At 34.7% G+C, this 18,441-nt stretch overlaps 1 protein-coding gene across 1 annotated transcript in view; it reads left to right on the forward strand.

Annotated features, from left to right (window-relative positions):
* The window catches only part of MARCHF6 (membrane associated ring-CH-type finger 6), a 90,318-nt gene extending 78,962 nt beyond the window's left edge, over positions 1 to 11,356 (forward strand). Inside the window, 4 exon segments of the mRNA XM_078153311.1 lie at positions 962 to 1,051; positions 2,931 to 3,064; positions 5,106 to 5,240; positions 8,463 to 11,356. Coding sequence (XP_078009437.1) covers positions 962 to 1,051; positions 2,931 to 3,064; positions 5,106 to 5,240; positions 8,463 to 8,553 — 450 coding nt within the window. The 3' untranslated portion in view covers positions 8,554 to 11,356.
* Positions 11,357 to 18,441: the final 7,085 nt, after the last annotated feature.

Here is an 18,441-nt window from a genome sequence, read left to right on the forward strand (position 1 = left end):
TGGAAGGATTGTAACTGAAGTAGAATATGATGAGAACTGTGAGCTTTGCTCTTTTCTAAGAAATGACTAATTAGAAACCCAACATATTTTTACTTTGGATCTAGGAGCCAGTCCCACAACTTATAAACCAGATTAGTTTGTCCATTTTCAGGGAAAGATCAGTGCTGTAGGACATTGGTCACTACTGTAAAGTGAAGGCTCAAATTAAAGGTTTGCAGAGATCTCTCAGAGGATTTTATATAGAGGGAGTTTAGCACATTTGGCCAGAATCCTTTCTGGGCCATATGTGTTGCAGGTAAAGGCCGTTAGTACTGAATTTTCTTCTTCCTTCACCATATCCTCCAATCTTCTCTTCTCCCCTCCCCTCCCCTTTAGTACACTCAGGGAATGGAGCTAAAGCTTAAACTAGGTCAGATTTGGTGGTAATTGAGAAATTTGGCAAAGCCCCAAGTACATCCTTACTGATGTTTCTATTAAGTACTTTTCCACTGCGGTGGATTTCTTATTTTCAAGTTAAAATAAAATACATTTAACATAAGGAGGAAGAATAAAGCATGCATCTGAAGTTTGAGGTGAGGTTGTATGGAAATTATGTGATCCCATGCAGAAATTACTAGACGATGAGTTATGTCTCAGTCACAAAATTCCTTTGATTTAAATTTCTCTTTAGGAGTCCATGTGTTGATTGTTGAAAGATGTTTTTGAAATTTATTCCTGTAGTGGCATTAGGATTTAGCTTTTGGAAAAAGCAAGATTTATTTTCTAGTATAGTTTTACCAGTGTGTTAGCATAGACTAGTGCCTTAGAATTTTTTATTAATGGTCTTTTTTTCCTTGGCCTGTATTTTAAAAAGGAGATGCATACTTCTTACAGATTAACTAAAGAAATTGTCAGGCTGGTATACTGATAATAGGCTCATTTCATCACTAAAATTGAATAGTTAAATGTGTTTATACACTAGGACTGGGCCCTTGGAGTTCTCCATGCCAAAATAATTGCAGCGATAACACTGATGGGACCTCAGTGGTGGTTGAAAACAGTAATTGAACAGGTAAGAAAAATTTTCTCTTGAACAACATTGAAACTTTGTTGCCTGTAATAGTAATTCACCTAATTGACTTCATTTATTTGTCATTTGTCTTAACTGTCAGGAATAAAATAAAAATCTAGGAAAGAAGTTAAAAAAAGGTTTTGTGCTGCCAAAATATATTTTGTTACTTTATGATCTAACATTCTCAACTCTTTGTTGTAGGCTTTCATTCAGAGCCACTTACTCTTATTTTGCTTCTGATAAATTTGGCTATTAAATTAGTTTGACTTTGTTTGGGAAACCAGATAGCCAAGATTCTCAGAAAGACTATGCTTGAGACATGAACCCTGAAGTCATTCAGAAGTAACAAGTGATTACAAATGAAGAGATGGGAAATATTTGAAAGTAGATACAAAAGGCCATTTAAGCATCCTGCACCTTTTTTTGGTTAGGGCCAAAAAACTCTAACTCTTTTATCCCCTAAGGGCATCACTGCAAAGGCAACAATCTAATAATTGATTTTCACAGTAATAACCCTGAGTCATCAAAACAATTTAAAACTATCATCCTACTCTGCTTTAAGACAAGGAAGTATAAATCATTTTAAAGAAGATTTTTCATCCAAAATGATTGTGTGCTTTGAGGGATAAATCTTTTGGTACTTTAAGGAATAAACTTGTTAATTTGGAAAATTCACTAATATAAAATATCTCATTCCCTGACTACAGATAAAAAAACTATTACTGTTCTTTAGAAATAAAGATATACTTCCGCTTTCAGCAGACTTTATATTTGAATAACTAAATCTATAAAACACAAATAAGTTTTAAGTACAGGAGACCAACCTCATCTGTATAGTGTCTGTTTATTTTGCTTGGTGTGCAGATTCATACTCCTAAGTAATGACTTTGTCTTTTGCTGAAGTCTGTGGGATATATAACCGTTTTTAAAAAGATGAAGTCCTGTGGTAGTTTGTGGTTGCATGTTTGTTTAGAAGTGCTGGTTAAACATATTTAATCATCTTAAGTTTTAGTTTTATAGGAAGTAGATGGCATGTCAGGCTGAGCTATGTTCTCTACCAGATGGAAAAGAAGAATGTAAAAAAAATTTCAATAGAAACAAAATTTTCCTTTCTTTTCTGTCTTCCCGTGTTTACTGCTCTCCATTATCCAGAATCCTGTATTGCATTCCACTCATGCTTGTTTTCTTTCCCTTTGGCTATTCATGCTCCAAAATTATCTCTTCCTCTTTTTCAGCTGACTCATCTATCGAATCATCTTAGCTGATGTTTATTGATCTCACTGAAAGAAATGCACCATGATGTGGTCAGATTATTCTAGTCTATATAGACTCATATTTCCAAAGAGGAACTTGTTAAGCCAAAAGAATCTCTCAGCTGCTCACATTTGTAGGAGATATTTTTTTTCCTTGGAAATATATTCCTGTGTTTCCTATTTAGTAGAGGATACAGAACAGAACTAAAGAACCTACTCTTTCCTCCAAGACAAATCCTCCCAGGTATAGAATACATGTAGTCAACATTGTTGGATAGGTATATGTATTCATAGAATCATAAATTTAAGAGCTAGCCAATATCTTTTATTTTGTAGCTAAGGAAGCTGTGCCCTACGAGGTTAAATGACTTGCTCTGTCCTCTAAATCTTACTACTTCTCAAGATAGAAAGCATACTCCCAGAGCAATGTTCTGTCAGCCAGTGAGTAGCTTTCTTACTTCTGTTTTCTGCCACTTGCCTAACCTTTTAAGGAAAAGACAAATTTTAGTTAATTTGGTTTGGTGAAATGAATAGGCAGGTAGGACTTTGGATCAGTTGATATATTTTCTACCTTGAAAGTTTTTTTCTTATTCACTTACTCTTACTCTGCTTTTTCATTGCTTTAGGTTTATGCAAATGGCATCCGTAATATTGATCTCCATTATATCATTCGAAAACTAGCAGCACCAGTGATATCTGTACTGTTGCTTTCTCTTTGTGTACCTTACATTATAGCATCTGGTATTGTACCTTTACTAGGTGAGTAAAATTCTTCTTGTTGTTGACTGGTTATATTTCAATGCTTCAAGAAAAGTTGGTCTTTATTGTGTTTATGCTTCTAGGTATCTTATGGCATGATTTTCCAAATTTTGTATACTCATTTTTTCAACAAAAAAGTTATTTCAAATTATAATTTTGTCAGATTGACTACCTAGAGCCAGAGGAAGAAAATCTTAAAATTTGGATATTGTTTTTACATCACCTACTGCAAGTTTTGATTTTCAGGATGTTGGATCTTTAAAACTGTCAGTTTATGATTTTTATTGCTATTATAATTTAGCCTTATTGATACAGGGTTGCAGAAGGCACTTAGTCCTATAGGAAAAAGTTATAATTTGTATGTTAGTAGTTGGCCAATTTTCCCCCCAATGTCTCAGCATTGTTTTGTTAGGTTATAGTGAAATAAGACATTAAAAACATTTGTCAAAGACAATGTTCTTCACAGTATCCCTGTAAAAATACTAGTATTGAAATACCACTCTTTTTTCAAAGTAGATAGGAGCCTGTTACATGACTTTTCCCACCATATAATTGTGACAAAAATTTCTGTAGTCATACATATTCACAATTTAAAATATTGTAAGCTAAGCTTTGCTGATTTTTCTTTGTCCTCGAGAGAAATAGGAAAAACTCAAATGTTCATTTGTAGCAATGTCATTGATGTCATTTTAATAATAGAATAATTTTAAATCGTACATTGCATATTGTTCATTAGTGGAAAATATGCTAGATGCATTCAGTTCATTGAATATTTATTTTGCTAGTGGAGTTAAGAAACAGTCTTCAACTATGCTATACTTATAAATGGGGCTGGTTTTATCATCTTATTTTTACTTGATATATATTTAAGCATAAGATCATAGTTCAGCACAAACTGAAAGGGAAGAAAGCTTAAGATTTTCTCCCATTTAACAAGAAAGGACTTTCAAAAAGAAATGCTTTAAATATTTCCCGCCCTGCGCAGTCATGAGTCAATCAGACACCAAAATTAGGAGATATCACAGAGAGAGAGAGAGAAATGGTTCCAAAATGGAACGCAGAACAGAATATAAATAGTTATATCATTTTCTCAGTATAGATACTTGATTTTGTGGCTTAATTATTTTCTGTGAAGTGGTACTGAATACTTAGAATATTATGTATACCTATATGCAGAGTAAATGGCAAAAATATATTGCAAAGCCCATATAAGTGAATTTTAAAATTATTTATGTTATACTGTTCTCCCATTCATTCTAGTAATCAAAAAAGTTTAATTCTTAAAATTATAGCCAAATAATATTTTATGCTCAGTTTTTTAAATTTAAATTTGTCTTAGTCACTAAAGTATTTAGGTTTATAATGCTTATAAAACATGTAACATTAATTTTGCTTTTAGCCAAAGAAACTATGTGGTAGTTAGTATAGGGACTGGTATATTGTAAACCCTTAATAAATGCTTGTTGACTTTACTTGGTATAGTGAAAAAGAATTGGACTGAGAAATCAGGAAATGTGGATTCTAGTCGTGGTTTTGGTATTAACTGTATGATCTTAAGTAAATCGAATAACCTCCTTCTAGGTCTCAGTTTGTTCTTTTCTAAAGTGAAGGGGGTGTGGGCTAGATAAAACTTGAGATTTATTCCAGCTCTTACTATGCTCATCTTTTTGTACTCCTCAGAATGGGATTTATTCCATCCTAGGCTTACACAGTGAAATGGGTCTTGAAACCTTACTTTCTAGACTCTGTGGAATTTTGTAATTGGAAGGAAACCTCAGAGATCTAGTTTAACTGTTTTATTTCCTAGGTGAAGAAACTGGATCTAAGAAATGGTAGACTTAATTATTTGCTTAATGGGTCATACTTCTAGTTATTGGAGGATTGAAGTTAGAATCTTGAATTCATTGAGTTTTCTAATACATAGTACTGCCTCACCATTGGGGAAATTAGATTTTACTTTAAATTTTGATTTCATGGAAGCATTCACATCCCTTATTATCACATGTGCTGAGGGCTTATTTTACTTATTTTACAGGTGTTACTGTTACTGCTGAAATGCAAAATTTGGTACAGCGTCGAATTTATCCTTTTTTACTAATGGTGGTAGTTTTGATGGGTATCCTGTCCTTCCAGGTTCGACAGTTCAAGCGCCTTTATGAACATATTAAAAATGACAAGTGAGTCTTCAGGTTTACTTTTGGATAATGTTTCTTCTTAACTTTCTCATAGTTCTTAATTTGTGTTACTAAAATCAAGATTAAGTGGAAAGAGTAAAAAAGATATATAAGTAGGCTTTTGTAGCATTATATTTTTGGTTCATCTGGGCCACTGAGTTTAATTTAATTTCTGTATTAGAATACTTCCTAGTAGAGATAAAGAAAAAAAAAAGAAAGAAAGAAAAAGTACAAACACATATGTTTTTAAAATAATCATCTTTTAGGGGCAGCTATGTGGCACAGTGGATAGAGCACCGGCCCTGAAGTCAGGAGTACCTGAGTTCAAATCCGGCCTCAGACCTAACACTTGACACTTACTAGCTGTGTGACCCTGGGCAAGTCACTTAACCCTGACTGCCTAAAAAAACCCGAAAAAAACCAAAATAATCATTTTTAACTTTCTAAACCACTTTTCATGCTAATTATGTTGTTTCCCAATATCTCAAATGGTTCTTAATATAGGTCATAAAAACCATGGAAAAGCAAATATAATGCAGAAGGACTGAATAAACCCCCTTACCCTAAACCAAATAGCAGGACTGTTATTCTAAATATTCAAAATAGTGGTTGGAAACTTTCTCCTATTATAAGAACATGGGAAAGAAATTTTGAAAGATTTGTTGTGGAAAGAATGAGAAACTGGAAACATCTCAGTGTGATAAATCATGACTTTATGCTTATGCTTTCTACCAGCTAAATTTTCCTTAACTTTTAAAAGAATGTCTCTAGTAATGAAATCACATGCGTACCCAATAATCAAAGGGTACAAAGCCAAGTGAATTTTCTTTCTGGCAAATGTTCAAAATCAAGATCACTCCAACAATCCACAGTAAACTCTTCCTTTACCCATTGATGTGAGGAGTGGTCATTTTTAGTGATTGAAGTCAATTCTGGATTACTACAAATTAATGTACTGCCTGCCTTAGGTGACAGCCTTGAGTACTTCCACCCATATCTTGAAGACACGAAAAATAACCTTATCAAAATCATGGTCTGGGTTTGCATGTCAGATTGTATTGTTGAAAAAACTTTCAAGTGGTAAAAAGGAACAATTAAAAACTAATGATTATGTTGTGTTGGTAGGAAAAATACAATATAGCTAGCATTCATTACTCAGCTATTTTTGCAGAGAAGACTTTGTGTATATCCTCAAGGAACTAACAGTCTCATAGAAGCGATAAGATACCAGCACAAATAGTCATGCTAACAGTGGTAGAAATTCACGTAATAAAATACTCTGAGAAGTTTGAAGGTTAAGGTACATTGCTTATGAGAGGACTATGGATAGCTCCCTGGAGGAGGTTGCATTTTAATTATACTTTAGAGGATGGTTAGAAAAATTAAACAGGCAAAATGGGGAAGGTAGTTCTAGGCAGAGGAACCAACAACTTGAGGAAGGGCTGCAAAAATTAAATGTTTGTTCAAGGCACTGAGTAGTTCAGTTTGGCTAGACTGAAGAGCCTTCAAATGCTGACAGGAGTTTGGACTTTACTGGGTAGCTAAAGGGCCACTACTGAAAATTTGCACAAGAAATTATCTGGTAGTTGGGTCAAGGATGAATTTAAAATGATTGAAGTGGACATGACAAGCTGTATAAGAAGACTATTGAAGTAGTCTGAGCAGGTGGTAAAGAGAGCCTATACTGGGGTCATTCCATGGAGCTAGAAAGGAGGGAAAAGATTCTAGAGTTAATACAGAGGTAGAATTGACCATTCTTAATAACTAGATGTGAGATGTGAAGTAGAAAGGTCAAAATATAACATGGTTACAGACATGAGAAATGGTGAATGGTGTTTATAGAAAGAAATAGTGAAATCAGAAGGGAAAGTGGGTTTGGGGAAGAATAGTGAACTCCTGTTTGGACATGTCTGGTTTGAAGTATCTGGGATATTGAGGAACAGTTATCCTGTAGGTGGCTGGAGATAAGAACTTGGATCTTTAAGAGAGGTAAAGACTAGGGAAAGATTTAGGATTCATTTTCATAGATCTGACACTTGAAGCCGTACTAAATGAGATTGCCCAGGTTAGCTAGGAAGGGAAGAGAAGAGGACTAAGAATATTTAATGCATTGGCCCTTAAGTAGATGAACCTGGGAATGAGTTTCTAGAAATGAAGGAAAATCCAGAAGAATGTGATATTTCTAAAGCTTAGGGAAAAAAGATTATCTATTAGGTTGAGGCTAGTTTACAGGATCAAATCAACTATAAAGAATCTATGAAGGATCTCCTCCAGAGAAAGAACTAATAAATAGAAGTACAGATGGTAGAAGTGTAGCCTGTGGGTATATAGTTGTTAATGAAAGAAGTGGGGGAAGAAAGGTTGGAACAATTGACATGGGAAATAAAAATAAACAGCACTGTATAACTCTTTAGGGTTTGCAATATACGCTTCTCACAACAACGTTTAGTACAAGTATACTCCACTTTTAAATTACTTTGCATTTATTTTTCTGTTTATGCATACACAGTAGAACGTAAACTTTTTGAGGACAGGAGTTTTCATTTTTGTCTTTGGTATTCCTAGTGCCTAGCACAGTGCATGCACATGATAAGTGTTTAATAAATGATTGCTGAATTATACTCATTTCACAAATAAGGAAATTAAACCTGTAAGGTATTAAATGATTTACCAGTGGTCACACAACTGGCAAGTATGTGAGAGGTGAACTTGGTTAAATCAGTTAAGATCTCAGAGTCTCAGTTTCCTCATATATAAAATAGGTTTATTAATTATTATTTTATAATATGTAATATATGATTAATTATTGCCTTTCTCACACAGTGCTTTGAGGAAGCCACTACATGAGCCTTAAAGTGATATGTAAATCTGACTTGTTACGGCAATTAAGATCTTATGTTTATCACTTAGGTCTTCTCATCCTCTTATCCCTTCTTCCCTTACTTTCCATCTTCTCTTTTTTCCTTTCCCTTTTTTCTGTTCCTGTTCTCTATATGCACTTCTAGCCCATTTATCTCCTAAATTCCTGGTGGTTATTGCTGAAATTCAGACCAATTAGAATTGATGCTTATTTGTGTCTGTCCGCTGTTCTGTATTTTCCAAATAGCAAAATATTATGATCCTATATATAAAGTGGTTTAAGCCTAGATATGCCATTTAATTTTATTTGTTCAACTGTAATGCATTAATTTTTCCTAATACTAACTCTGCTCTTTTAAAATTTAGATATCTTGTGGGACAACGACTAGTGAACTATGAACGAAAGTCGGGTAAACAAGGCACATCAACACCATCTCCACAGTCTTCACAAGAATAAAGTAGTTGTCTTAAATACCTTGACCTTCCTTTTGCCTTTATGTGTCCTTTTTTGTGGACTCTTCTATCTCTGGATAATATTTTTCCCAGTGATCCTCACAGCAATGTTTTTACTTTAACTTTTTAAAAATTCATATTCTTAGCATTTAGATAGCAGTTGAAGCTCTGCTCCTCTATCTGCATCTTCTTCAGTTTTCATTGCTGTCTGAGATCTGTATATGTGTAAATAGAAAGTATCCTGACACCCTAAAACCTTGGATTAAACAGAATGTGCATTGTACATCTTTAAACAAAATGTATATTAATTTATTAAATCTAGTTGTCACTTTATTTTGGACCTGCTGTTCTGTTGACAAGAAAAGTGCCACAAGGCAATGGCACAAAGAGGCAAGACTTTTCAGTGAATTTGGAGCTCATTTTATGATGTTCCTAATAGTTCTTATTAAATTGATGAATTCTGACTTTCTTGGGTAGAGAGGCCTTACCAAGAACATGAAAAGAAACAGATACAAATCATCAGTGAAGTGTCTGTGGTAAGAAAACATAAACTGTGTGCTTCACTGTCAACCTTTTTGAAAGTTATTTTGTATAACACCAAAGCTGTTGTACGTTTTCTACTGCCTGATTTTTTTTTCATGTGTCTGTGTTTGTAATATTGTACAGTATCTTGCTGTAGGTAAGGAGTTTATTTTTAATTTTGATAACTTTAATAACCCTAGAGATCAACATTGAAAGTCAGGTTTTTGTGCTTGTTAAGGGCATGTCTACACTTACCAAAAAACCAAAAACACCAAATCAAGACTTTTTTTTGTTGTATCCTTTACTCATTTGCATTTGTTGGCAGCAGTGGCCAAAAGTCACACAACATCACAAATCTTATAGAATAACATCATAAACAATACAGCACTGCAACTTTACTGAAGTTAGTATGTTTTTGTGATGTTTTTGCTAATTGTAGATGTGGCTTATTTCCTTAGGCAAAATATGTTGAAGAAAATTATTTGGAAAAATCTAGCCCTGTGAGCTAGCAAATGACTGGGTGGGAATTAGGGAATATATTTCTCCTACTTTTCAGGCAATCATCTCCCCAAATCTCAAAAGCTTTATATGTGAGTGAATGCATTGATTCCCGTTAACCAACTAAATTTTATCTAGGAAGAAGCTAGCTGAGCTGGTTTTTTCAAAAGAAATACAAACTGTGTTACATTAGAACCTTGTTAAGAAATCTCGCTTTAAAATTAGTTTTCCTTATAACCAAAGCTACAAATTATAAACTTTACAGGGAGAACTGATGGGCAAATGGGCTGAATATTTTAAATGGTAGTCACTATATTGCATGAAATGATCGAGTCTGCCCTTTTTAAAGAAAGGCAGAATTAACTCTGGTGAATCACAAATGGTTATAGGAGAATGATCTTTGTAAATTGCAGAAAAAATCCATATAGTATTAAAATACATAAACTAAAATGTCCAGTTTTTTAATGCAAAAGTACAGCCAAACACAAGCCACCAAATCAAATGCAACAATTTCTGGTAGTTTCATTTATTTGCAGTCATTCTCGGCCACCCCGTAGTGAGTTATTATTTTCATTTAAATTTTTTTTAAAAACAATATGGATGGAAGAAGCTTTACGTGGGGTGTAGTATTATAGCATTTCGCACTTTGTAGTACATCTCTATGTGTATGCAGATTTCTTGTACTGCATTAAGGAATGTTCAAGCTAAAGCTCTGCTCAGTCCTTTTGTCTAATAAAATTTTGCATTTTATTCTAAATACTTGATAAAATCTGTCACGTTAAATTTGTATAGAAATTGTCTTTAGAAGTAGAAAGTTTGACAAGTGAAATTCAGTTATTTTTACCCAAATTCTTTAATGTTTTATTTAATTTAGTGTTAACAAGAATTTAAATTCCTTTATACAAAAGTTTAATAACATATGCATTTGTTTAGCACAGAAGGTCTAGACAATTTTCCAAGACATTAATAATTGATATTCTCCAGAATTATGTGTTGCTTCATATACTTGTTGGAAAATTTCTGGTAAAACATAACATGTAAAAAGGCCAAAATAATTTTCCCTCTGATTCACTCATACATATATTACAATCATTAAAGGTAAAATTTGGATTATTTTTACCATAAATTATTTTTGGTTTGAATGTTTAACATTCTGTAATTTCAAAAGGATATTTTTTAGAGACAGGATTTGTCAACAGTAGTTTGTTGGCATCAAGATTTTTCCTTAACAGTCTTGTAAATATTTAAAATCTCTATTGTTGCAGTCAGTCATATAGGTTTTTTCCCCCCTGTAGTTCAATCTCATACATTTTACACACACTGAAACCCAAGTCTTTGAGGAATATTAAAATTTGTTAGGAAAGTAAGGGTTTTTTTGTCCTATTTATTTTAGTATTTTTTTTAAACAAATCAAAAAAATTAAAATTTAGTGTTAACTTAGCATGACCTACTCATTAACTTCATCAGAGGCCATCGTTTATGTTAAGTGCGTAGTTGTTTATTGTCAGTAAATTATGAATTTCATTTTAAAATCATCAAGAGCTGTTTTCTTTTTTTAAAATCTCAATCTGAGATTATTACTTTCAAAAAGTGCTAATGTGAAGTTTGCTGATTTTAGCTAGGATCCAAAAACCTCAAAATGTTTTCTGTAGATGATTTTTCCTATTACATATATGGAGAAACAGTGGGGATTAAGTGAAAACAAATGTCATTGGACACCTTAAGTCCAGATGTAAATGTAAAATAATTTTTATTTTAAAATTTAATACATCTCTTAAATAATGTAATGATTATTGTCTTGTGTTTTTTTTTTCACTCCCCTGTTGAAATAGTAGAGGCTAATTTTCCCTCAGATGATTTGATTTTTATAATAGATACTTTTCTCTCACACCTAGAAAAGCAGCCATTTCAAAATATGACTTTTGCATTTGGGTTGAAATGAAGATTTAAAAAAAAAATTCTGCATTAACACAATGTTTGCAAAAAAACACTGATGAAATACATTTGGCAAATATTGACACGTAAAAAGTAAAGTTTTTAGTTTTGTCATCTGTGTTAAGAATGCTGCATTTTAAATTTATTTGCTAAGGTCAGTTTTATAGTATCAAACTTAGCTATGTTTAAAAGGTTTTTCATAATGAAAAGTAGAGAGTATCTGTTCTATTACTACTTCCATTTATCATGAAAACTGTAGACAAAGTATTATCAAAAAGTATGACTAATATAAATTCTTTCAAACTTCTGGTTAAATTATTTTATCCTAGTTTCTTATTTTAATCTAATATTTTCTGTTATAAGAAACTGCAAGCCCATACCTTTTATGAGTGTCCATAGGGGAATCCTTCCTTCATATTTCACTTCCTGATATTCTGTATTTTTAATATCATGTGATAATTAGACAATGTACCTTTTATTCCTGTATACTTTTTATATGTGCCTTTCACTTTTTATTTGTCACAAATGTAAACTATTTCCATTCACAGAACTACCATCAATAAAAATGTGAAGAGTGGAATGTCAAGGAGGACCTTTGATAAAAAAAAATAAATAAACATCTGCTATTGCAGAAATCAGATTTTATTTACATTTCATAGATGCAAATGATAGCAGCTATCAAAGCTAATCTCACGGAAACATTTTTTTTCAGTTTTCAGTTGTGTCTGATTTTTTGTGACCCCATTTGGGATGTTCTTGGAAAAGATACTTGAATGGTTTGCCATTTCCTTCTCCAGCTCATTTTACAGATAAGGAAACTGAAGCAAACAGGGTTAAGTGACTTGCCCGAGGTCACGCAGGTTGGAAGTGTCTGGGACAGATTTGAATTCAGGAAAATGAGTCTTACTGACTCCAAAGCTAGCTCTGTATCCACTGTGCCACCTAGCTGCCCTAGGAACAAACATAGTCTTGTAATTGTAGATTATTGTGAGGTAGTTTGTTCAAAGAGCACATACTCGTGATATCGGAAGATCTGAATTTTGAATCCTAGCTTTGCTACTTGCTGACTGGATGACTTTGGGCAAGTCACTTTGTCTTTCCAAACCTCAGTTTCCTCATCTTTAAAATAGGAATAATAATACTTGCCCTGCCAACCTTGCAGGTTTGTGTGAGGATCTAGGGATCTCATGTACATAAAGTACTGCACAAATACCAGCTGTTATTCAACATGTTTATTAAGTATATACTATGTGTATAATATGCGATATATGGGAAGACACAGAGATAACTATTACATGTTCCCTCTCTTAGGTGCTTTTAGCATTTAGAAAGAGATAGGACATGTTCTGGGTGCCACATTTTAGGAATAATATTGATAAGCTGGAAGATGTGCAGAGGATGGCAGATAGGAAGGTGAAGGGTCTCCAGTTTGTGCCATATGAGGAAGGATGAAGGAACCTGGAGAAGGCTTTAGGGAAACAAGAGCTACCTTCAAGTATTTGAAAGGCTGTTACATAGAAGATGGGTTAAATTGGTTCTGTTTGGCCCCAGGGATCAAAACTTGAAGCAATGGGTAGAAATTATAAAGAGGCAAAACATCCCACAGTTTGTTACAGAGAAATGGCATGGGCGTCAGTGGAGGTCTTTAACCTAAAGTAGGATGATCACTCACCAGGTATGTATTGGAGCAGATGTGTCAGACGCTGCGGACAACTCTCAGGAGTACGTTGAACCAGGTTAAAATGTAATTGGGAAATGTTTAACAAAATAAATAAAAGTACAATAAAACTTAATTTCTGGTTTTCTAAATCAATATGGAGCCCACAGGGATTCTTATGTACTGTCTAGTGTTCTTGGTATGGGTTTGTAATTTTATGCACACAGAAAATGGGAATTTGAACAGAAGTTTCAGTAAAGTGAAATAGTTTGGTTCGACCCATACCTGAAGGAAAATTGCCTCTAAAACATCCTGCAGTAAGCACTGCTTGAAGACCTTTAATGAGTAGAAACCCAAACTTATTCCCAAGGCAGCCCATCCCATATTTGGATAGCTCTAATTGTTGGGATATATTTCATTACATCAAGTTGAAGTTCCCTCTCCTGTGTGAAAACTGGAAGAAGCACTGAACTTGGACCTATGAAACCTAAATATAAATTTTGTTTCTGCTGCCCACTAACTTTGGGACCTGAGCCAAATCACTTGGACACTCTTGGTCCCAGTTTCCTTATGTGCAAAATAAGGAGGTTGGACTAGATTACCTGGAAAGGTCTGTTCCTGGTTCTTCGCTTTGGAGTTGACACGGTAAATCTAGTCAGTTTGAAACATGAGAGCCTTTCAAAAATACTTGATAACTATTGTTCTTTCTCCTAAGCTAAACATCCATAGTTCAACTTCTGCCTACATGGCATGGCCCCCATTTCTATCACTATCTTCATTGCTCTTCTCTGCTTTCCAACTGGTCACTGCCCTTCCTAAAATGTGGCTCTAAGGATAGAGTCATCAACTCCTCTGTTCTATGAATTGTCCCTCAGCGCAGCCTGTGAGCTGGTTTGTTTTGTTGGCTTCTATGTTGCTGTTGATTTATACTGAATTTGTAGTTCACTGAAACTCCCTAAGTCTTTTTCACAAGAACTCTTGTGCAGCCATGGCTTCCTCATCATAAACCTGGAAAGGTGATTTTTTTGGAACTCAGAGATAAAATTTGTGAAATTACACTGTCACATTCTTCCTATAGGTATACCTTAGCAAACAAGTTGAATCCTGATTCTGTAATCAAACATGTTACCTAACTGTACCAGCCTGACATCTGAAAATTTGACAGATATGCTTTGTGTTATACCTTCATTAGAAGGTTGATTTAAATTGTTTTAAAAAAAAAAAAGGGGGCAGCTAGGTGGCACAATGGATAGAGCACTCGCCCTGGAGTCAGGAGGACCTGAGTTCAAATCCAGTCTCAGACCAGACACTTGACACTTCCTACCTGTGTGACCCTGGCCAAGTCACTTAACCCCAATTGCCTTGCCAAAATAAATGAAACTGTTAAAACAGCATAGGGCAAAGGACAGATCCTTTCCATTAGAGACCTAAAAACCTCCATGTAAAGTTGATGACTCAGTAACTATTCTTTGGGATTAGTCATTTAACTAATTCCAAATCCACCAAACTACTATCATGTAACCTAAATATTGCCGTCTTTCCTCATCAGAGTATCTCCTAGAAAAAGCTGTCTAAACTTATTGCATTAATTTCTTCACCTGCTAATTTTTCAATCCTTTGCAGTCTGGCTTCTGGTATCATTAGTAAATAGAAATTGCTCTTTCCAAGGTTACTAATGTTGTTCAGTTGTTTCGGTTGTATCCAACTCTTTGTGACTCCATTTGTGGTTTTGGCGAAGATAACTGGAGTGGCTTGCCATTTCCTTCTCCAGCTCATTTTACAGATGAGGAACTGATGCAAACAGGGTGAAGTGAGTTGTCCAGGGTCACACAGCTAAGTGTTTGAGGCCAGATTTGAACGTGGGTCTTTGCCACCTAGCTGCTCTTTTACTAGTGTATTATTTGCCAAATTTATGGTCTTTTCTCAATCCTTATTCTCAAACTCTATTATTTGGTACTGTTGGCCACTCCCTCTTAAGTGCTCTATTTTCCTTGTTTTTTCAGGTCATTGGCCTCTTCTGCTTTTACCTTACTGGCCACACCTATAGCCAATCATCATAGTGACCGTATCCCTTTGCATGGATGTACCCCAGGATCCTATCCTAGCTTCTCTCTCTCTTTTTTTTTTTTTTGGTTATTTTAAGAGCTCCTGTGTATACTACTATCACTTACTTGCAGTTGACTTGTAGATCTTTTTTCTCTTCTGAACTCCAATCTCACAATACCAAATATTGCACTTCTCCAGCTATCTGTCCCGTAAGTATCTCACTGTCAACATGACTAAAACAACTCATTATTTTTTGCCCCCCAAACCTATCTCTCTTACTGACTGTTCTATTTCTGGCAAAGGCACCACAGTCCTTACAGTCACCTAACTTAACTTGTTCTCATATCAAATCAGTTGCCACATCTTACAAATTTTACCTCCATATCTTTCATATCTGTCATTACTTTCCACTTAACACAACTGCCACCTTAGTTAAGCTTTCACCTCTCCCTGTGCTACTACCTTTTAATTGGTCTCTCAGCTTCCAGTCTCCCCTTTCCAATACATCCTCCACACAGTTGCTAAATTAGTATTTCTACAGCATTGTTTTGATAATGTCACTTCCCTACTCAACTTCCAGTTGCCCCTTTTTAACTTAGTTCTTAATGGTTAGACTCTTAGTTGTTCATACCAGGCTTATTGTACATGCTTTTCCTTCATGCACTAAAACATTCCTGCCAAGTTGACCTTGTGGCTTTCTGCATGATACATTGCAGGTAGGTCCTGTAGCTATACCTTTGCACAGGCTTTCCCTTTTGCCTAGAGAACGCACTTCTCACCTCCATCTCATAGAATTCATAATTTCCTTCAGAGTTCCACTGAAATCCACACATAAGAATCTTATCCCAATCCCACTATTAGTGCCTTAACTTTTCATACACATCCCAACTTTTTTTGTACATAGTTTTATGTGTACATATTATCTGCACTATAAGTTCTTGCTTAATCTATGTGTTTCCCCAGCTCTTAACATAGTGCCACACAGTTGATGGTAGGGTCAAACTCAAATAGAAAAAGATCCCTGTAGGGTGCATATTGACTTAGCCATATCCCCACCACGAATCCTTTCCCAATAAAAAATCTATGATGTAGGTGAAAGATCTTGAAATGATTGAAGAAAAACAAAGGTTGGATCTTCGGAGCATATCAATTTATTAAGCAATGCATGGCAATTGCCCAACAAACTGGGACCAGACCTCAGCTTAGGCCTTGACCCCAAATACAAGGGGAGACAGGCTTTTATACATTAAAAACAAGCAAGACCAATTAATTAAAAGGAAACAATACATTAGGTAATCTGGTTTCTAATTGGATGAAAGATTAGAGACTTTCCAAGTTGGAAAGGGGAAAGCAAACAGGTACAATTCCTTGAAATCAAAAAAGGTGTCTTCTTATTACCTCCAAGTGTCTGAACAATGAACACAGAAACAATAACTGATTGATCAGTACAGGGCCAGTTTTCAGATAAGACACATGGGTTGCTCAAGACGTATAATTGTGAGAAAACTTGCATAAATCTTTGAGTCTGACTAGGTTTCTTGTCAGCATCACCGGGGTTCTTAGTTAATGGTCTCTTAAATAGCAGGTAGAGGTGGTCCAGTTTACTAGTGCTAGGTTCAAATGGCAATAAGGTTCTTTCCCAGTTTCTACAATTTAATGAACTTTTCTTACAAGTAGAATTTGGATTAGACCCATACTTGAAGAGAAAAGGAACTAAGCTAGCTGAGTCACAAGATGGAGTCAATATTGTTGACTTAATTGCCCCAATTAACCACTTTGCTGTCCTAATCCCCTCGGTTAGACTCTATAAAGTCTAATTTGGTTCTTTGTGTTAGGATCTCTGCTCCACCCAATTTTTTTATTTTTACTTTGCGCATCTCTATGCATGAGGCTATGAATTTTATTGCTGGTTTTGTTACTGGATTTTGGTTTTTTACTAATGATTTTCTTCCTATTTTGTACCTAGTGCTCTCTGTGGTATCTGGCTTGGTAGGCAAATGTGAGCAGTTTTCTCTTTACCTTTCTCTTTTAAGTTTAAAGCCCTCTAGATTTTCAAGACTCCAGGCAAATATACATTTTACCATTGTTAATTTCACTCCATCCAAGGTCAAAGGCCGATTTTTTTTTGTTTTAATTTGTTCCCAATCAAAAAATACAATTTATTATATATTTGCTACACTTGGTCTACAAAGAAAAAAAATCAGTCCAGGATATCAGGAAGGTTCATGGCAAGTGAACTAAGTTCAGTAGGATAGACCTTGCTATTAAAAGATGGAAAATTCTGTATCATGGAGGATTCAGACAGTGGAAATGTGTTCATAGTCAGGTGGAACAGATTTAAAGTCCTGGAAAAGGTGACTTCTCTGAAGACTTTGGATAGGTGTAACCCTAATGGTCTGAAATTCCATATTTCCATTCATGTGACCTCTAAGGTCAGTCATGAGGGTACTTGGACTTCCACCTCATCTTTCTCTTACCCTTCAATCTGGACATTTACTTCTACGTTGTAGTATAATCTGAGTTGGAGTATAGGTTAAAATAGGACCAGTAATTCCACAATAGTATAGCCAGCCACCCAACTGAATGAATTAACATCACTTTCCCCTATGCTTTCAATTACAATATTTTACAAAACAAAAACTCAAGATACATGGTCTGTTCTTTTTGCAAAGTGTCACTAAAACCATACTTTCTCTTGACATATGATCTGCTTTGGAAATCCTGGAGCATCTGCTCACAGAAAATATGTTATACAACCATTTCTACAACTAAACAATGTCCCCACCTCCTCCTTTTGAAATTTGAGAAAAAAATTGCAAGAAGCACTGAATCTTATTGAATCTCCAGGTCATCCTAATCTGGAGCTTTCCCATATTCATGTATAATACTTGTGCCCACCATCTCCTTCTTATAAGATTCCATTATTTCTGTGTTTTAAGCCAACCCATTATCCAGAACAGAGGTCCAAATCACATTGTCAGACATACTTTTTGCCAGAAGTTCACTTCTTAAATCTACCTGAAGCTCCTAATTTTGATTGGAAATAGTTCCCTGAAAACACTCCCTCCAAGGCCCCAAGATGTCATACCTTTTAAGGGATATTTTCTAGGTTCCTTCTGGTAGTATCCTTTGTGGGACACTGAAAAAACCTGGAATCCATCTCCATTCCACAACTCACTCTGAAATGATCAATCCATTTTTTTTAAATAATTTTTTTTCAGTAAAAAAACAAAC

The sequence above is a fragment of the Phascolarctos cinereus genome, unplaced genomic scaffold, assembly GCF_003287225.1.
Source record: "Phascolarctos cinereus isolate Bilbo 61053 unplaced genomic scaffold, phaCin_HiC Scaffold_4;HRSCAF=312, whole genome shotgun sequence".
Lineage (NCBI taxonomy): Eukaryota > Metazoa > Chordata > Mammalia > Diprotodontia > Phascolarctidae > Phascolarctos > Phascolarctos cinereus.